The sequence below is a fragment of the Tamandua tetradactyla genome, chromosome X, assembly GCF_023851605.1.
Source record: "Tamandua tetradactyla isolate mTamTet1 chromosome X, mTamTet1.pri, whole genome shotgun sequence".
NCBI lineage: Eukaryota > Metazoa > Chordata > Mammalia > Pilosa > Myrmecophagidae > Tamandua > Tamandua tetradactyla.
This window is the reverse complement of record NC_135353.1, coordinates 32,061,038-32,078,694: the sequence shown is the minus strand read 5'-3', so window position 1 is coordinate 32,078,694 and position 17,657 is coordinate 32,061,038. Positions and strand designations below refer to the sequence as shown.

Sequence of the window (17,657 nt, the reverse complement as noted above, 5' to 3'; positions counted from 1 at the left end):
AGCATGTCAACCTAAAGTCCACATTAAAAAGAAAGATGCACCCTAATATCACCAGAAAGATGCACCCTAATATCAGTCCCTTATCACAATGTGATAGAGGAACTTCCTGCAGGATGGTGCAGTAAGGTACGGGAACAGAGATGCTAGGGACAAATTGGACCAGCCTCAAACTGCCACTCCTTTCCTTTGTCACCCTGTCCTGATCTAATGCTCTAGAATGTATGAAGGGGCAGCACTCAGCCAGCTTCTGACAGGAGGAGTTAGAGGGATCCTCGCCTTCAGTGGAAGGGTAAAACAGCCCGGAACATTCAAATGATGCTCCTGTGTTGGGTAAGGTGTATTCCAGTCCTGTAGGAGGGGACAGGGGCGTGAGACAGGAGAAAGGGGAGAAGGCATCATGGTTGTGGTGGTGAAGTTGCACTTAAAGCTTAAAACAGAGAAAGTACCACCTGCCAGTGTTGCTGCCAGAGCCAGAAGCTCTCTCTCTCTCTTTGCTAGGGGACAGGAGAAACTAGCCACTGGGCTTCTGGATCTCATTTCCAACCCGGGGCCCTAAAAGCTACATCCCTAAATCTTGGGAGAACAGGTTCTTATTTTCCTGGGCGTCACAGTACTTCTGTATGCCTGGAGCTAGAAGCTAGTATATCCCACAGACTGCACTCTATTCTTTCTTTCCCATTCCTCCATCTCTCCTTTGCCTAGGCTCTGCTTCCTTCTCCTTCTCTCTTGCCAGGCTCACCAATAATATATGGCATTTCAGACTCTCCTCTCCTCTTTATTCTCCATCCCTGTCCTTCTGTGTCAAGAACATTCTCCCTTTGTTCATTTATGTGGTCCAAGACAGGAGAAAATTTAATTAGGAGAAAGTGTGATTGTGTATTTGAAATTCCTCCAACAAGAGATCTTGTGTTTATAGCCCAATATTGCCCTTGTGACATCAGAAAAGAATATTTGGCTCTGATAAATAATATGATTTTTCCTGGTTAAAATGTGATTGATAAACATGTTTAGTGAGATGCAGAATAGAAGGGCATTTTTGGAAGAAGTTTGGGAAGATACGAGGATTTAAGCAGGTGTGGATGGTCTTCTGACTTTCCCTAGGTGTGCAAAGAAGAAAGAAAAAGATGAAGATTATAGTAGTAGTAGCGTGTGTGAGGGGGGATCCTGAGACTGTTCTCATCCAGATGGGTGGGGGACTTTCTGAAATCAGCTGCTGTTTGCTCTTGCCGCTCATTTGAACAAAATGACCTTCCTAACTATGAGTGTGGAAGTGCAGAGGCCCCCAACGAGAAACGGAAAGAATGAGTAGAAAGAGAGAAGAAAAGGGGTGGGGGCAATGATGCCTTTTCTGTGTGCAGTCCTTGTGTGCAATGGGACAACAAAAGATGTTCTTTGCACTTGTATGCCATGCTAATCAGGGCAGAAGGGAAACAATGTGGCATAGCAAACTCTGTGTTGAGCTGGGATCCAGGAATTTTCTGGGATTTCATCTTGGCTCTGCGGTTAATTCTCTCTGTGTCCTTGAGTAAGCTTCTTGGTCATCTGAACCTTCACTTCTTTTTCTTCACAAATGTACTGACCAAAAACTGAGATAAAGTGCTGGGCAATGTCAGATTGTGTGGCCTGGCCAGGGAAGGGAGGATTCCGAGATGCAGAGAGACAGGACCCTGGGGCTGAATCTTCAAAAGATCCGTTTTGAATAAGGGGAGAAAAGAAGAAAGGAGATTGTGGGGTACAATGAGAAACGGTGGGAATAGCCCAGGGAATTCAGCAAACAGGTTTGCGTAAAGCACTGAGCTGGCTGCTGTGTGGGAAATTGCTATGAATCAGCCCCTTTGCCACCGCGGAGGGCTTTACAGCGACTGCAGGAGTCTGAGCGGCAGAGCTGAGCGCTCAGTTGTCTGACGCTTGTCCCTGGACGGGCCACGACCGTGCTGCCGGGCAGAGGATCAGGTCACGCAGCCACTTATTCTCTGGCGGGACCAGGAGAGTCGCCGAGAGGTAGTACAGGGGCAGGGTTCCAGGGACTTGAGTGCGGTCCCTTGGGGGGCGAGAGCACGGGGCGGGTGGGGGGATGAGGGTACTACAGGTGGAGGTCCTGAAGTGAGGGAGGGAAAGGAAGCCTGAGAATGCTCTACGAGTTGCCCAGGCTTTCGCGTTCAGTGGCTCAAACCTGGAGCGCGCAAGAAAGACTTCAGTTTTTGAATTCTCTGTAGGGGCAGGTAGCGGAAAGTGGGTTTTTGCGCCGCGGGCTTTAACTTTGCAGACTTTGCGCTTTCTCCAGCCTTGTAGAGGAGGGGCGCGCGCGGCGCAACCCTGCCGGAAGGCCCTGCCAGAGGCCAAGGACACCGGACGTGGCCTGAGGGGCGCAGGGCACGCCGCCCGCAGCGCCCCCCGCCCCCCACCTGGCTCTGGACCGAGGGTACGCAGCGGGGCTTCAGGTTGGAAAGGGGGGGGCAAGACCCCGTTCAAACCCCCTCATTCTGGCGCTGCGGGCCTGCGGAGGGGCGGGGACTTTTGATCTCCAGCTTCGGACGGCGCTCTTGCAGCCCTGTGCCCTGGGGCAGGCCAGGTCCCAGGGAAGAATCAAGGACTTTGCAGATTTACGCCCTGTGTCTCCGGAGTGCTTTAGATAAACAGAATAATAACAATTTACGCTGTTTGTGTTTCGAGCTTGGAAATGCTCACCGAGTTGCTCAAGGCCACCCAGCTGCTTTGTAACTGAGCAGGACTCCCGACTCCTGTTCTAGGGCTTTCCTTATAAACATCATAGATAAGACAATGGTGTGTGATTTTGGAGAGAAATAGACAGACAGGTTGATTTTTTAAAATTGGTTTTAAAATACCATTCTTATCCTGAAAACTAGAGGAAAAAAATCTTCCCCGACTCGGGTTCCCGGTGACAGCCACTCAGACATGATTATGAAAGAAAAAACTGGCAGAAAATTGGATGCTCTTGGGGGGAAGATACAAGGTGGAGGGGGTGCAGCAAAAGTGTAGGAGAGGAAGCGCTCAGCACAAATTCTGAGAAATTCTTTATTCTCAAGGTTTCCCTGACTTGGGTTCTGTTCACATGGTTTACATCTGGAAGGGCAAAACCTTAATTAAACTCCCTTTAATTTAGAGCCTCATTTTCCTCCTTCCCTCCCTCTCTTTGTAGTGTTCTTGTAGTAAACACACCGGAGAGGTTTATTCTCGGTGTGTGTGCATGCATGTGTGTATGTGAAAATGCCCACGGGAGAGATGGCGAGGAGTCTGCGTTTGTGCACAGGTGTCTGTGAGAGGGAATGTATGTACGTGTCTCCAGGAGGGAAGCTGGGTGGTGATAATTGTGGAAACGCAAGGAAGCTGGGAAGATTGGAAGAATGGAGCAGAATTTACTGAGAATATACTAGAAGCTTGTTGTCCAGTACTGATGGGCCTGGGGAAATGGTGAATTCTTAATATTCCTTAAAGTAACAAAGGAGAGGAAATAGATTTAAACTAGGGTAGAGAAGGATGACGTTAGACCCATAGGCCTTCCTTGATAGTCCTTCAGCCTCTTGATATTTATGGGACCTTCAACTAAATTGCAAGAGCCCAGGGCCGGAACTGAGGCTTTCCATTCCAGATGGCTCCCCCCTTGCCTCTGCCATCCCTGGCACGGATGCCTTGCACACTGTGCTGAAGAAGCCAAAGGTAGGGACTAAAGCACTTTTGTAAGCCAGTTAACTTTTTTCTGCATTTCATAGCCTAGTCTAATCCCCCCCCCCAACCCCCCGCAGTTAGCTGCCTCGCCTCTCTCATCATGAAAGACCCAGGGAAGAAGCAGTTCATCTTGTCCTCTCTGACCATGTGTGCTCCCTGATGATGGTGGGTGAGCACCCATGTTCACTTTCGGTAAATGGTGGGGACCTTCTTCAGTGGGGGCGCTATCTGCCACGTTCCTGATAGTATCAGTTCTTCTCTTTCTCTCAAATTTTGCTCACAGGTGTTTTGGGGGCAATTCTTCACTGTGGTAGAGCAGTTTACTCTTTAGGGGATGCTTTCATTCCTCCCTGTTTTTTATTTAATGTTCTCCACAGCCATGCCTATTAGATACCATGATTCTTATTTTGTAAGGCTAGGAAGGTGAAGCTCAGGGAAGAGAGATAATTCATTCCAATTCACAAATCCACTGCACATCTCAGGAACTTTTCAGGATACCATGCTGTCAAGTTAGGAATAGGACGGGGTGAGAGATGTAGTGGGAGGTATATATATAAATTTATAAATATGTATGTAAATATATAAATTTATATATATATGTAAATATATATAAATATTATAGGGGCTTTGGGTGTCCCCCTACTCTATCCACTCCTCTCCTCTACCTGTCATAATAGTCATTTAAAAATATATATATGTGTTTTTTCATTTCTCAAGGAATGGCACAGAATAACATGGGTAAATAAGACCTCAGAAACTGAGCTATGTCATTAGGAAAGATGTTAGCCTTTACTTAGATCTTTCAGGTTACAGGCAGCAGGTGCTGCAATACCAAGACATATGTTTGTGTGGTGGGAACGACAACGCCTAGACTGAGAATAGGTCAGGATCTCTAGGTCCCAGGTCATCCTCCTCCATGACATTTCTGTGCAACTTCTGGGAAGTTCCAACCTCTCCAGAGTCTTAGTTTGTTGTTATCTGTAAAATGGGAAAAAAATAAATTCCATCCTACCTCCTTCCCAGGAGTTGTTGTGAGAATAAAGTGGCATGATTCATTTATTCATGAATCATGAATAGTTGTTTTCATCGCACAGTCTTTATGTTCTCTCAAACCCCTCAGATTTTATAATCCTATGATGTACCCAACAAACAATTATTGAACACCTACTGTGTGCTAGGGTCTGGAGATAATGGAGGCATGAAAAGCTTTTTTGAGAAAATGAAAAGCTTAAGACAAATTAGGCATTTAAAATATTTTACCTCCTGTTAATGGGAACATCTTAATTTTCACCTTTTCCACTGCGACTTAATAGAAGTAGTAACTAAAATGAAAAAAAAAATACACAGACATAGCTTCTTGATGCTAGCACTGTCATACGCCCTGACACATACTCTGACACAGGTAATGGAGATAGCGTCTATGTTTTCTGTTTGTTGTCACACCACCTTTTTTAACACTATCCTTTAGAATGTTATGAGCATAAATATTGCCTTCGCTATCCTCAGTTTGAGTTGTTTCTTTTGTCAATAAATTTAAAAAGGGCATTCCATTGTCTATGGAATGACGACTGTACTTGTTTTACAAAGAGGTTGTAATTTATTGTGGCAGCTTGCCTTCAAACCTGGTCTCTCCTGACTTATCGAGTAAGGCTGTGATTCTTATGCATTCTTTTGATTTCATTATTTAGCTACGCAGAATTTTGCAGCTATTAAGAGCAAAGGTGGATGGTGCAGTGGAAAAAGCTCTGGGGTTGAGGAGAACTGCGTTTTTTGTCTAGGCTCTGCTGTCACATTGCTGTGACTCTGGGTAAACTTCTGTCGCTCTCTGAGCCTCAGTTTTCTGAACTGTAGAATGGAATTTTGAATTACGGGTTCTCTAAGGTTCTTTCTATTTGTGAACCATCCTAATAATCTAGGCAGTACCTTAAACATTCTTTTTTGAAGACGGGTCTTTTCTCAGTATATTTTAGCAGAATTACTACCTGCTTATGAGCTTCTGCCCTATGGGCTCACTCCATGTATTAAAGAATGTTGTCCCCAAATTTCATTACCTTGGGTCATCACCACTGCATAGGATAAAATGAGCTATTTTGTTCATCGCATCTGCAGCCTTTGCTGAAATGGAGGTTATGGGATAACAACTTAAAGGCTAACTCATTAATGCTCAGGGATGAATGAGGTAATGTGCCAGCAGACCAAATTGGTGCCCAAATGTTTTCATCTAGTGACCCATTGCTCCTTCCTATGTCATGGTGATATATTACTGGGGATATCTTTATCTATTGTTACTGCCTGTAGACATTTAAATAATGCAGATGTAATACCTTTTGGGCACCTAGCCCTGTCCACTCTCAATTTTTCAACCCTGAGAAGCTCTCAAAGGCTTGGAGCAAAATTCTGATGGTGTCATAAAGTGCCTAATTTATAAGGATTCAAACCAAGGCATCAGTATAGTCTCCCCCTGCCTTTTTTTTGTAGATGTTCACTAATGAGCATGGCACTATTTCTAAGTATTTGATGAGCTCAATGGAGGAAATTAGTTCTTCAGATTGTGGAGGCTATGGATTTATGCCTAGCTGAAAGTATTTCTGTCCTCACAACGTTGTAACAGGTGACCTTTCTGACGTTAATTTGCTTCTCCGTCTGTGTCATACATTTAGGGAGGATGTGAGAAATGGACCTGGTGCCCCACAAGTGTGTTTCCCCTTCTTGTATTGCTTGAGACTTGATCTGGGTGTCCCTTGGCCCTTTGTTCAAATTCTCTCTTGGTGTCTGCTAATCTTCTGCCCATTTACTAATTCATATGAAATATATATATATATATATATATATATATATATATATATATACACATTTTAATTTATTTTTTGCTTGTAACAATGTAAAATTTGATGGTCTGAAAGAGAAATAAACTTAGGGGCAGATAGGTACTTTACTAATCCAAATAAATTTACCCACATAGTTTGTTCTTCCAAATTTCATAAGACAATTTTTGAATACTTTACCCTGATCACATTGGAGATTGAAGAAAAGATATCTATTCCTTGTAGTCTCCCAAGATCTCTTTACCTGTTTTAATTTAATTCAAATTCGGTAGTGATTAAACAGAGTAGGCATTAGTTGCATTGATACAAAACTCTAATTTTAGGTCATTATTTTTGAAGCCTGGTATTTTCTGGTAAACTCAGGCCATCCTCAAAGAACCTTCAATATCAACATGCTTATTAAAAACCAATGCTAGGTATCACAATACATGATTTCATTTGATTCTCACACCATCACTGAAATGGGTACTGTGCCATTATCCCCATTTTATAGAGGACACTGAGGCTCAGAGAATTCAGCAGGCTTTGCTAAGGTCACAAAGTGAAGAAATTGTAAAGCTCGGCTTTGAACTGAATTCTATTTGGCTCTAATGCCAGTGCCCACTACAGACATTTGTCTAAAGACATTTCTTTTTTAAATGTCGTAAATGCCCTGCTGAAACTGAGCTGAGATTTTGCAGATGAGAATCTTCCTTCTTTAGGATATTGTTTTATTTTATGGTCACTTCAGGCCAGCGCTATGGCATGCTGAAGGGGGAAGGGGCAGACACTTTGGAACAGGAAGGGTCTCTTGGCATCTTATTCTCTGTAGGGAGCCGCCTTTTGTGTTCAGCTTGTGTAAACTCAGGCTTGCCACAGGTATTCAGATCTCAGCAGCCTGCTCTGTGCCTCTCACAGTGCTGAAGCCTGCCTATCAGCTCCCCCCCTCACCCTGCCTAACTGGCTCTTGTTTGGGCACCCTGGCCTCCCTAACCCTGCTTCTGTCTTGTATGCTACTGGTGCCTTCAGGCAATTGAAGGCAAGCAAGACAGTGCCAATTTTATTGGCAGAATTGCAACATATGATTACTCTTAACTTAAGTCCTGTATCTTTGAGCAGGAGGCAATGACAAACCGTTTATTCTAAGGCCTTTGATTTCCTTCAGAATTGTAAGCATCTAGGCTGACTCATCTCTCAAAGGCTCTCTCACTCGCTCTCCCTCTTTCTTGATTGGTGGTGTTTTGGTTTTCATATTGTTTTTTTTTTTTTTAGTGGTATTTTTGAGGGAGGATTTATTTTCATCTTGATTTTTGGGTGAAAGAACCAGCTGTGTGCTCCTTGGATGTCCAGATCTGGTAAACCTCAGTAAGAAGAAATAGCTGAAGCTTCAAGACAGGTACAAAAATGTTTGAATTGGGGCAAAGGGAGGGGGGTAGTGATGCTAGAAATATTAAGCCAGAGCTAGGTTGATATGGGTATCAAATGAGACCCTTGGCTGGTGGGTTTTAGACCTGCCGTCACAAATGTGAGATTGCTAAAGCTTTGTCTGGGATTGTGCTTAGATGCTATGCATGTGCCGTTGGTTAAAACTGTCAGTTTGTTTTTGCAGTTTGGTGGTTGGGCTCAGGGTTCGCTTTGGGTCTGGGGGATGATAAAGTCCACTGGTAAGGGTTTTCCTCTTAGCTCAATTCAGTAGCCACAGAAAGACTCCCTCATCTTTTCTCATACTGCACCTCATTTCTATGGCAAGCATTTCTGATATGCATACCTTTGATCATTAAGGAAGGTGGGCAAAGGAGAATTTTGGTGACAGAATTCAGGGATGAAGTTTCTGTGAGTTTTTGTTTTGTCTTGACAGAGGGTAGCTCATTCATTTAAAATATTGAATAATAGACTCATACTCTGACAAAACTGCTTAACTAGATCTGTGAAATTCGAGCCCCCAAATGATATATAGAATATTATCTTAAAACTCCATGGAAAAGGGTAGCTCAGAAAAGTGGTCTGTGGCCACTTTCCTTCTTTTCTTTCTGTTCCAATTTAAACATTTCCCTAAGTCCTGTCATTTCTACCCTTAAAATCCATTCCCTGCCCAGCACCAGTGACAGTGAATTGTGCCAGTACCTCTTGTCTCTTGGCTGATCTACCTACTTCAGGCCCGTTACCCTAAACCAGGCTTTTTCCAAGCTGTAGCTCTGACTCTGCCCCTCGCAGCCTAAAACCCTGCAGTAGTTCTCCATTGCCTTCAGGAGAAAGTCTAACTCCTTTACACGGCTTAGAGGGCCATTCATGATCTCATCCCTGCCTATTCAGATTTATCTCCTTCCACCCCTCTATAGGGTTTCAAGAATATGACAACCTCTCTCCCATCTCCCTGCCTTTGTATAAGCTGTCTTTCTGTCTGGACGCTCCCCTCTCCCTGTCTCCAGGCAGACTTAGAGGTTTCCTCCTTTCTGCTTTCAGTACTTTGTTTATATCTTAGCTGATGGACACAAGTCAATCACAAGGTTTTGTAAATTGTTGCTAACCTGTGTACCTCCTTCACTGCACTGTTAAATCTTTTATGAAAAGACTAGTATTATCTTGCTCATCTTTGAATCTCTAGGGTTGAATAAAGTGGGCAATTAATACAGGTTTCTTTTTTTTTTTCTTTAATGAATGAAAAAACAAATGAGTAATAGAGGTGAGATTGTGCAGGGAAGGATACTGTCTAGGGTCCAAAGAGTTCCTCACTGAGGAATGCTGTGCAGCCTGGGGGCAGTACGAGACTGTGGGCAACGCGGAGAAGGGACCTATAAAGCAGGTTTCCCAGTACACAAAAACAAAGTTCACTCTCATCACCAGACCTTCATAATGATTCTCACTAGAAATGGTCTGAAAATGGTGTTTGTTTGTTTTGGAACAAATTGAATCTGTATGAAAAGATAATATAACCAAATTGAACAATTTTTGGTAAATAGAGAAAAGGCAAAAGGCAAACAAACTCCCACCACTTAATACAAACACTATTAGTACTTGAGTGCATTTCTTTTATTTTTGTGCATGTTTTTCTTCACATAGCTGTAATCATATTTAATATAATTCTGTATTTGTTGTTAAAGAACCCTTTGTGAACATCACTTTAATGACTGCGTATTTGTCTATGTCATTCCATAATTCATATAACTAGTCTCATTTGTGGACTAGTTCTTTTCTTTCTTTTTTTTTATTGTTATGGCTCATGTGGATATGATTTTTTTTCTCTCTGTAAGAAAATGTCATTAGGATAGATTCCTAGAAGGGGAATTACTGACTGGGTCAAGGGGCCTGGGGATGATTTTTGGCTTCACGCCCATGTGTCGTTTTTCTTTCTGGAACAGTTGTACAAATTTCTAGTGCCTCTAACGTAGAGGTAAGTGCCCATTTCATCCACTCTGGCCAGCATGGAGTATTATTTAAGAATAAACTTCATCAATGTTTTCATTAATTAATTGAAAATACTACCTTGTTGTTGTCTCAATATGCATTTTAAAATCATGAGTAAGGCTGGTTGCTTCTCTTTTATCTTTCTTTCTTTTTGGGTTAATTATGTCTTCTCTTTTGTGGACTGTTTGTTCAGGGTTGATTTTTTTTTAAGTTTTTTTTTTTTTTTTAATAAGCAACCAGAGGCAGCTCTCCTGGAGGGTGAAGCCGCCTCCCAGTTTTCCCTCCCCTTTTGCCCCCACCCCCGTAGGTCCCTCAACCAGGTCCAGTGGCAATTGGATGATGCAGCCTTGATAATCATTTGTTTCCAGAATGGGTGGCTGCATTCCTTTTCTCAAGGCAGCGAGGATATTGTGCCCCATAATCATGCCCCCTTTGCTGTTGCTGTCCGCTTTCATTTTTTTAGTGAGCGTCCTGGGAGGAGCCCCGGGACACAACCTGGACCGCAGGACGAAAATGATATCAATACACAGCCTCTCCGAGCTGGAGCGTCTGAAGCTGCAAGAGACTGCTTACCACGAACTCGTGGCCAGACATTTCCTGTCTGAATTCAATCCTGACAGAGGTGAGCTGTACCCCGGAGTGTGGCATCCTCGCCTCTGGCTGAGTGAGCCCTCCGGGTAGGACGGGACAGGTTGGGATCCAGGAGGGTGGGAGAGAGGTTCGTTTTGGCTTTCAGACTGGGTCGGTTCTCCTGGCGCCAGTAGAATTGGGAAAACGGGAGGTGAAGGTTTATTTTTTGTATTGAATTGTGGAAGAGGTAAAGATTAATTGAGCTGGGTGGAAGCCAGGGGGCTTAGAGGGGTGGGGGAGTGGTAAGAGAGACAAGCGGAACTCAGGGACAGACAGTGGATAGCAAACAGGTGGAGAGATAGACGCAGCAGGTGAGGTGCGAGATCCAGGCAGAGCAAGACCAGGGTTCAGAGGGGCACTTGGAGAGAGTACTGGGACAGACAGAGATAGAGCGGTAGAGAGACAGAGAGTAAAGTGAGATAAGGAGACCGTGAGAGACACGCGCCGAGGAGGCAGAGAGCTGGAGCGCGGGAGGGTGCGCTGACAGCATTTGCCCACCTCAGCTCGCCGCGGTGTAGCGAGCGGGACTCTGTACAGGACAGGGTGTTTAAACGTGCCCTCGCGGGGGTGGGGGGTGGGGGTTGTTCTCAGGCGCGAGTGCGCGGGGTTTGGGCCCCGGGCCAGGGGAGAAGGGAGGGGGTCGCATGCGCCAAAGGGCGCCCCTGCAGGACTGGAAAGTGCAGCAGGGCAGGCAAGGAGACCTCCACCGGCAGCTACTGTAGCCGGGGTCAGAGCTCTGGGACAGCCTGGTGCAATCGTTTCTCCCACCGCAGCTTGGAGAGCAGATGGTATCTTGGGTGCGAGTGCTCCCGCAGCATCTCCACTTGGTGACCCCGCCAGTGGTGGCGCTCTGGGCAGAGTCTTTCTCCTCGCCTGTTGCACAGTCTGTAAGCCTCAGAGAACCAGAATTTATGTTTAAGTGGGGTGTTGAGGGACAACTGGCGTGTGGCAGAATGCCCGGGGCACCTTAGGTTGTCTGGTTTGGTTGAATTCTTCGAGTCTCATGTCTGCTAGATGGGATTGGTCCCGTTGTCAGATGGGGAACCTGAGGCTGAAAAAAAGCAAAACACTTTTTGCCGGCTGGACCGAGCTGTTTGTCCCCCTGCGGGTGACTGCATTGTGATTTCTTAGTCACATATCAAGTCTTGTTTGTGTAAATGTGAACGTCTTTTCTTTTTCTCTTCCTGTAGCTCTACCTGCTGACCGTCCAAACACCTTTGAGAAGTGGTTTCTGATCCTGAGAGGACAGGAGAGGGGTGAGGGGCTCTAATACTTCTCTTAGAAAACGTTTGGGGAGCTGAACACTTCCTTATTTCCCCCTGGCTCTTGGAGAACAGGCGATGGGTACTGTCTCCCTCTGGCTCACCGCCCCCGCCCTCCCCCCTCCCCCCAGCGCCCTGAAACCCCGTGGGTGATGACTTCAGGAAATAGCGCCCTAATTGCAAGTATGCAGGGTGGTCCCTTCAGACCTGCCTAAGTCTTCCCTGCAGACCCACCCCAGACAGACCACGCCCTGAAGAAATATCCCTCTTGGCTCTAAGGTGATCACCCTAGAAGGACTTAAGGGAGGAAGGGACCCTGAGTCCCCTTGGAGTGGTTGAATGGAGCAGAGGCCTTTTGCCAACCCATTGCAGGGTCTTCTTTGCTCTTTCTCCAGGGAGGGGCGCTGTGTGCTGTAAAAGGTAGGGTTGGCTGGCAGTGGCTTAGAGGACTACTATGATCCCTGCAGTTCCTCCTGACTTCAGTGTGGCGTGGCTTAGACGTTTCTCTTTCTTTCTCTCCGTGGTCCCCTAGTCGTTTCACTCAAGACCTTTGGCGTCCGTCTGGAAGAGGTGTTGGTGAATGAGCTCACCCGCCGCAAGCATCTTGAACTAAGAGCCATGATGCCAATTGAAGACCCTACCAGGCAGGCTGTGCGTCGTCATCGTCGTCGTCGGGGAAATGTGGCGCAAAGGATGTTTGGCCGCATCAGGCGCTTTTTCACTCGCAGGCAGGATGAAACTTTCTTGCCCAGGGAGTTCACTCGCCGTGGGCGTCGAGTGAGTTAACCGCCCTCTCCCCACAGGTTTTTCAGGCAGGAACCCTTGGGAGGGAGAGTTAGCCGTTGGGATATCTGGCCGGAGGGTCAAGGCCTGTGTCCTCGGAGGGAGCTGATCAGAAAGAACAGAGTAGGAGGGTTGTGATTAGCTTGCACAGAGAGGTCTCATGTTCTCAATGTCACCCAGTCCCCACTCCCTACAAGGCCCCAGAAACACCTTCCTGCTCCCCCCATTTTAAAATGGTCTGTATTTCTTCTTCATAGGGCGCAGTATCTGTGGACAGCCTGGCTGAGCTGGAGGATGGGGCCATGCTGTTGCAGACCCTTCAACTTTCCAAGACTGCCTTTCCAATTGGCCAGAGACTTCTGGGATCCAAAAGGAAAATGAGTCTCAATCCGATTGCTAAACAAATCCCCCAGGTTGTTGAGGCTTGCTGCAAGTTCATTGAGAAACATGGTAAAGTGGCCCTCAAGTGCTTGTTAAACCAAGGAAAAAGGCAATTAAAGGGAAGTGGGGGGGGGTCTAAAAATGGAGACAGAAAAGAGGTCCTGGCCTGAAGGGTTCAGAGAACATTCTTCTGCCTCCAGTGAGGGGTGGGTATGGAGCAGGGAAAGAGAAGGGAAATGCTATGGGAAAGGGGACTAGAGTACCTAGTGTCCCCTGGTCTTTTCTTCCAGGCTTGAGCGCAGTGGGGATTTTCACCCTTGAATACTCTGAGGAAAGAGTGCGCCAGGTAAATTGGCTAAGTTTACCCTTTTGTTCCTTGGGTGAGTAAACGCAGGAGGAGGTGGGGAGAGTGCCATGCCTGGTGAGGGGAGTAAGGTCTTCTTTCTAGCCTCCTGACATCATACTGCCACCTCAACTGAAGTTCAGGACTTGTTGAAAGAATGGCCAGGATGGAGCCTGTGGTGGCAGAGCATACAATCCATGGCTCTTCCATCACTCCTCCGCCCCACCTTGTTTTTTTTCAGCTCCGTGAAGAATTTGATCAAGGTCTGGATGTTGTGCTGGATGACAATCAGAATGTTCATGATGTGGCTGCACTCCTCAAGGAGTTTTTCCATGATATGAAGGACTCTCTGCTGCCAGATGATCTATACATGTCCTTCCTCCTGACAGCAAGTAAGTCTTCTGTCCTTCCCTGTTGGATAAGGAAAGGACATACTATAAGGGATGTAGTGGGTCTAGGGACAGAGCTCAGGCCTCAGGCCTCCAAGAAACAAAGGCAGGATGGACATCAGAAGTTGAGAAAAACCTCTCCAGGTGATTTTCCTTGTATCTCTTAACATTCCACTAGATCTATTTTTTTGAAATTTCTCTAGAGCACCTTGTGTCCTCTCAGTGTTCAAGGCAAAGAAGAACTGAAGCTCTACAGAGCGGGTGTGTTTTTGATGGGAGCACTTCTTGCTTTCAGGGTTTCTGAGATCAGATACTTTGGGAATGAGCAAAGGCAAGATATCTGGGTATACTCTCCATAGCCTTCAGCAATTTTCAAGCAGAACCCATCTTTCTTGGTATCAGGCTGCTCCCAAGGCTAGTTCACCTGAGCTAATCCCTGCTTTCCTTCCTCCAGCTCTGAAGCCCCAGGATCAGCTTTCTGCTCTGCAATTGCTGGTCTACCTGATGCCACCCTGCCACAGTGACACCCTGGAGCGTCTACTGAAGGCTCTGCATAAAATTACTGAGAACTGCGAGGACTCCATTGGCATTGATGGACAGTTGGTAAAAATCTCTGGGAAGGGGTAGTGAGTGCTGTGTACAGTAATGGATATGCATGGGAGTATATGAAAGAGAGACACCAAAGGGTGAAAACAAAAAGAGTTGTATATGTATTCATATAACCTCTATTGTTACCCCAAGGTTAATCACTTTCTGCTTTCCTTAGGTTCCAGGCAACCGTATGACTTCTACTAATTTGGCTCTGGTGTTTGGATCTGCTCTCCTGAAGAAGGGGAGGTTTGCCAAGAGGGAGACCAGGAAGACAAGGCTGGGGATTGATCACTATGTTGCTTCTGTCAATGTGGTCCGGGCCATGATTGATAACTGGGATATCCTCTTCCAGGTATTTGGAAGTTTTGAACCCCCTCATTTCACTTCTCCTTTTCCTTTTCACCAGGCAAGACAGGGTGATACCTGCATCTTTCACGGTATCCAAAAGAGGCAACCACAGAAATTCCCAGTCTAGAAGTTCTTCCTCCCTATTAGCTGATAATAATGCCTTCAGTCCTTCTAAAGAGGGCAGTCTTGCTTGGAATATTAGAGTAAGGATCACAGCATTCAGGAGGTCAGAGCAAGGCATAAGTTCATGATAGAGAAGAATATAAATTAAAAGTTGTGGTGTAGTAAAGGATAACATTGCTGATTTTACCCACAGGTGCCTCCCCACATCCAGAGGCAGGTTGCTAAACGTGTGTGGAAATTCAGTCCTGAAGCCCTTGATTTTATCAGACGCAGGAATTTGAGGAAGATCCAGTGAGTGTTTTCTGGGTTTGTTTATGTTCAGCCTGAGGCTGAATCTCCTACATGGGGCTACCAGCCCCAGACCATTTTATGTTAGTCAACTCAAGTCTTTAAACTGACTTGCTTTTTCAAATCCCTTCCCATTCAGGAGTGCACGGATCAAGATGGAAGAGGATGCCTTACTTTCGGATCCAGTGGAAAACTCTGCTGAAATCCAGGCTGCTGTCCTTGCTCAAAGCAAGCCCTTTGATGAAGGTCAGTTCCCTGCTGTTGGTCAGATCCTTGCTGAATGTTAGGCCATTGTTGTAGGTCAGGCCCTTGCTGAGGTCAGCCCCTTGCTGAAGGTCAGGCCCTTCCTGAAGGCCAGATCCTTGCTGAAGATAAGCCCCTTGAGAAAGATGTATCAATCAATGAAGTCTTAGTATTTGAATATCACGAAAAGAGTAGTCTTTGGGGAAGTCTAAGGTCTCAAGATCCTAAATAAGATTCAAGGTCCGCATCTTGAAGGCATGCCAGAACTTGATGAAGAAGACAATGATGATGATGACAATACCCTGAATTTTGATAAACTGCCTCCCCTTGAAGGTATTCTAGAACCTGATGATGTAATTCTAGAACTCATTCAGATCCCAGACTTTGAAGAAATACCATATTTTGACATGGCCCCAGGTCCTGAAGGAGCCCCAGATGTACAGGAAAACCTGAACCCTGTAGAAAACCCTAACCATGTCCTTGAAGAGGGACCAGATGTTGAAGACTATGAAAATCTTGACATGATAGAAATTCCCTATCATGATATAATCCCCAACAATGAAGAAGCCTTAAATACTGATGAAATCCCAGACAATGAAGAAGCCCCAGACACTGATGAAATCCCAGACCATGCACATGCCTCAGATAATGATGAAAAATCTCAAAGAGGTTCCTGCTTTTGAAGAAATCCCAGATCATGAAGAAACTAGGGCCTAGGTTTAGAGATCTGTGTTCTGTTAGTCTGCATTTTTCTCACATGTCATAAGGGGATAATTATTACAGCCTCACTTTCTTTCCTCATACAGTATTTGAGGCTCAAATTTAGGTCTTAGTCCGTGGGGGTGCTGTGCAAAGTACGAAGACCAGAAACATATGGAGTTAACATTGTTACTATTTTCCAGGTTCCTCTGAGGAGCCACCTGTGCCTCTTGGCACTGCCCTTCCCCATGACGATGAGGAAGGAGCGGGTAATCCCCCCATTCCGGAGCAAGACCGCCCATTACTCCGTGTGCCCCGGGAGAAGGAGGCCAAAACTGGCACCAGCTACTTTTTTCCTTAGATGTTTTTTGCTTCTGTAAGGTGCCAGTCAGGGGAAAAGGGTGGGGGTAGACCTGAAATGTCACAGGAAACCCTGAGAGTCTTGAAGGTAAAGATCTGATGGTAAGAAGGAGTTCCAGCCTGATGCTCGGGTCAGGTTGGGAATTCCAAGCGCTCTGTCAGCCCTTTCTTTGGGAATGCTTGATCCTTTCTGCTGGTAAAAGCAGAGATGTTTCTGTGTCATGCCCAGGCACTCTGGTGCTACCTTGCCTTTCCCTTTAAACCCTGATCCTGGCTTTCCTTCATTGCAGCCCTTCCTTTAATTGATGTAACATTTGTGGTAAACACCTGTCCCGGAGAACCTCACAAATCTTGAGGCGCTTTCCCTTCCCCAAAGGGAATTGCATGTTTTCCTGACTTCCCCATCCTCCTCCCAAGAGCTCAATTGGAAAGGCCCTCAAGAGGCATGCTAGAATGTTAGATTAGCCTACTGACAGCTGACAAGCAGTTAATGGTGAATAACCCTGTCACACCAACTCATGGCTGTGTCCCTGCAGCAATTCCACTGCCTCAGGATATTGTTTTCCAAACAATTTAGACCAATGGCTCATCAAACAGCCATTCCCAAAGTTCTGTGCAGTTTTGCTCAGGTCAAGTCAACGGAAAAAACCTCAAAAATAAGTCCAACGAGATATTTTGGGGTCAAAAGTTAGAAGGAAAATTTGAATTTTTGCAAAATTTTGAAAACAATTTTGGACAGCTGGTATTCCCATTGCGTTGTCAGAAAAACAACTAGGTAGGTACAAACACATAGTTCCAAATAGTTAAAGTCACCTGATTTCAAACATGATTCTCTACCATCTCTGTAGATCCTCCATGCAGTATGATACAAATCTGTGGGACATGCTTTGATAACACACAAATATGGATCATGTGTGACATCTAAAATTGTAGCTGATGTTTATGGGTAACAACTGCTAAGGTCCATAGAATGAAGAATGTATCATATTGAGGGATAGATATTGATCATACAATGGGTTACAACCACAGAGCTCAAAGATTTGTGATTGTTAAAACTTCTCTGGCATTTAATCATTAATAAACATCTGTATTGTGACAGCAGCGTATTCATGTCTTCTCGTGTGATTTTTTAAGAAGTTTTTTTGTGAGTTCAAAATCTCTGACTGGAGAGCTAAAGAGTAAAAGGAAGTGGGGAAATGGAATTAGGGGAAGGGGTTGAATGCAATAAAAGAGCGAAAAGGAATAGAAGAGAATATTATATTCATGAAATAGAGAAGATGAAGTACAATAGTGGAGATGGGGATGCATGGAATAGAGGGGA

General features: G+C 45.4%; 1 protein-coding gene across 4 annotated transcripts; it reads left to right on the top strand.

Annotated features, from left to right (window-relative positions):
* The first annotated feature begins 1,507 nt into the window (after positions 1-1,507).
* On the top strand, positions 1,508-17,437 carry ARHGAP36 (Rho GTPase activating protein 36). 4 transcript variants are annotated; one of them, XM_077146594.1, is made up of 13 exons: positions 1,508-2,001; positions 7,764-7,887; positions 10,360-10,518; positions 11,717-11,782; positions 12,321-12,565; positions 12,829-13,021; positions 13,243-13,298; positions 13,537-13,687; positions 14,139-14,287; positions 14,451-14,627; positions 14,940-15,037; positions 15,174-15,280; positions 16,180-17,437. In XM_077146594.1, the coding sequence occupies exons 3-13, from the start codon at positions 10,410-10,412 to the stop codon at positions 16,335-16,337; spliced, it is 1,509 nt and encodes a 502-aa protein (XP_077002709.1). In that variant the 5' UTR covers positions 1,508-2,001; positions 7,764-7,887; positions 10,360-10,409; the 3' UTR covers positions 16,338-17,437. The 4 variants fall into 4 exon arrangements, with proteins under 4 accessions (XP_077002709.1, XP_077002710.1, XP_077002708.1 ...); XM_077146595.1 differs by lacking the exon at positions 7,764-7,887 and adding an exon at positions 2,285-2,422; XM_077146593.1 differs by lacking the exon at positions 7,764-7,887.
* The last annotated feature ends 220 nt before the right edge of the window (positions 17,438-17,657 follow it).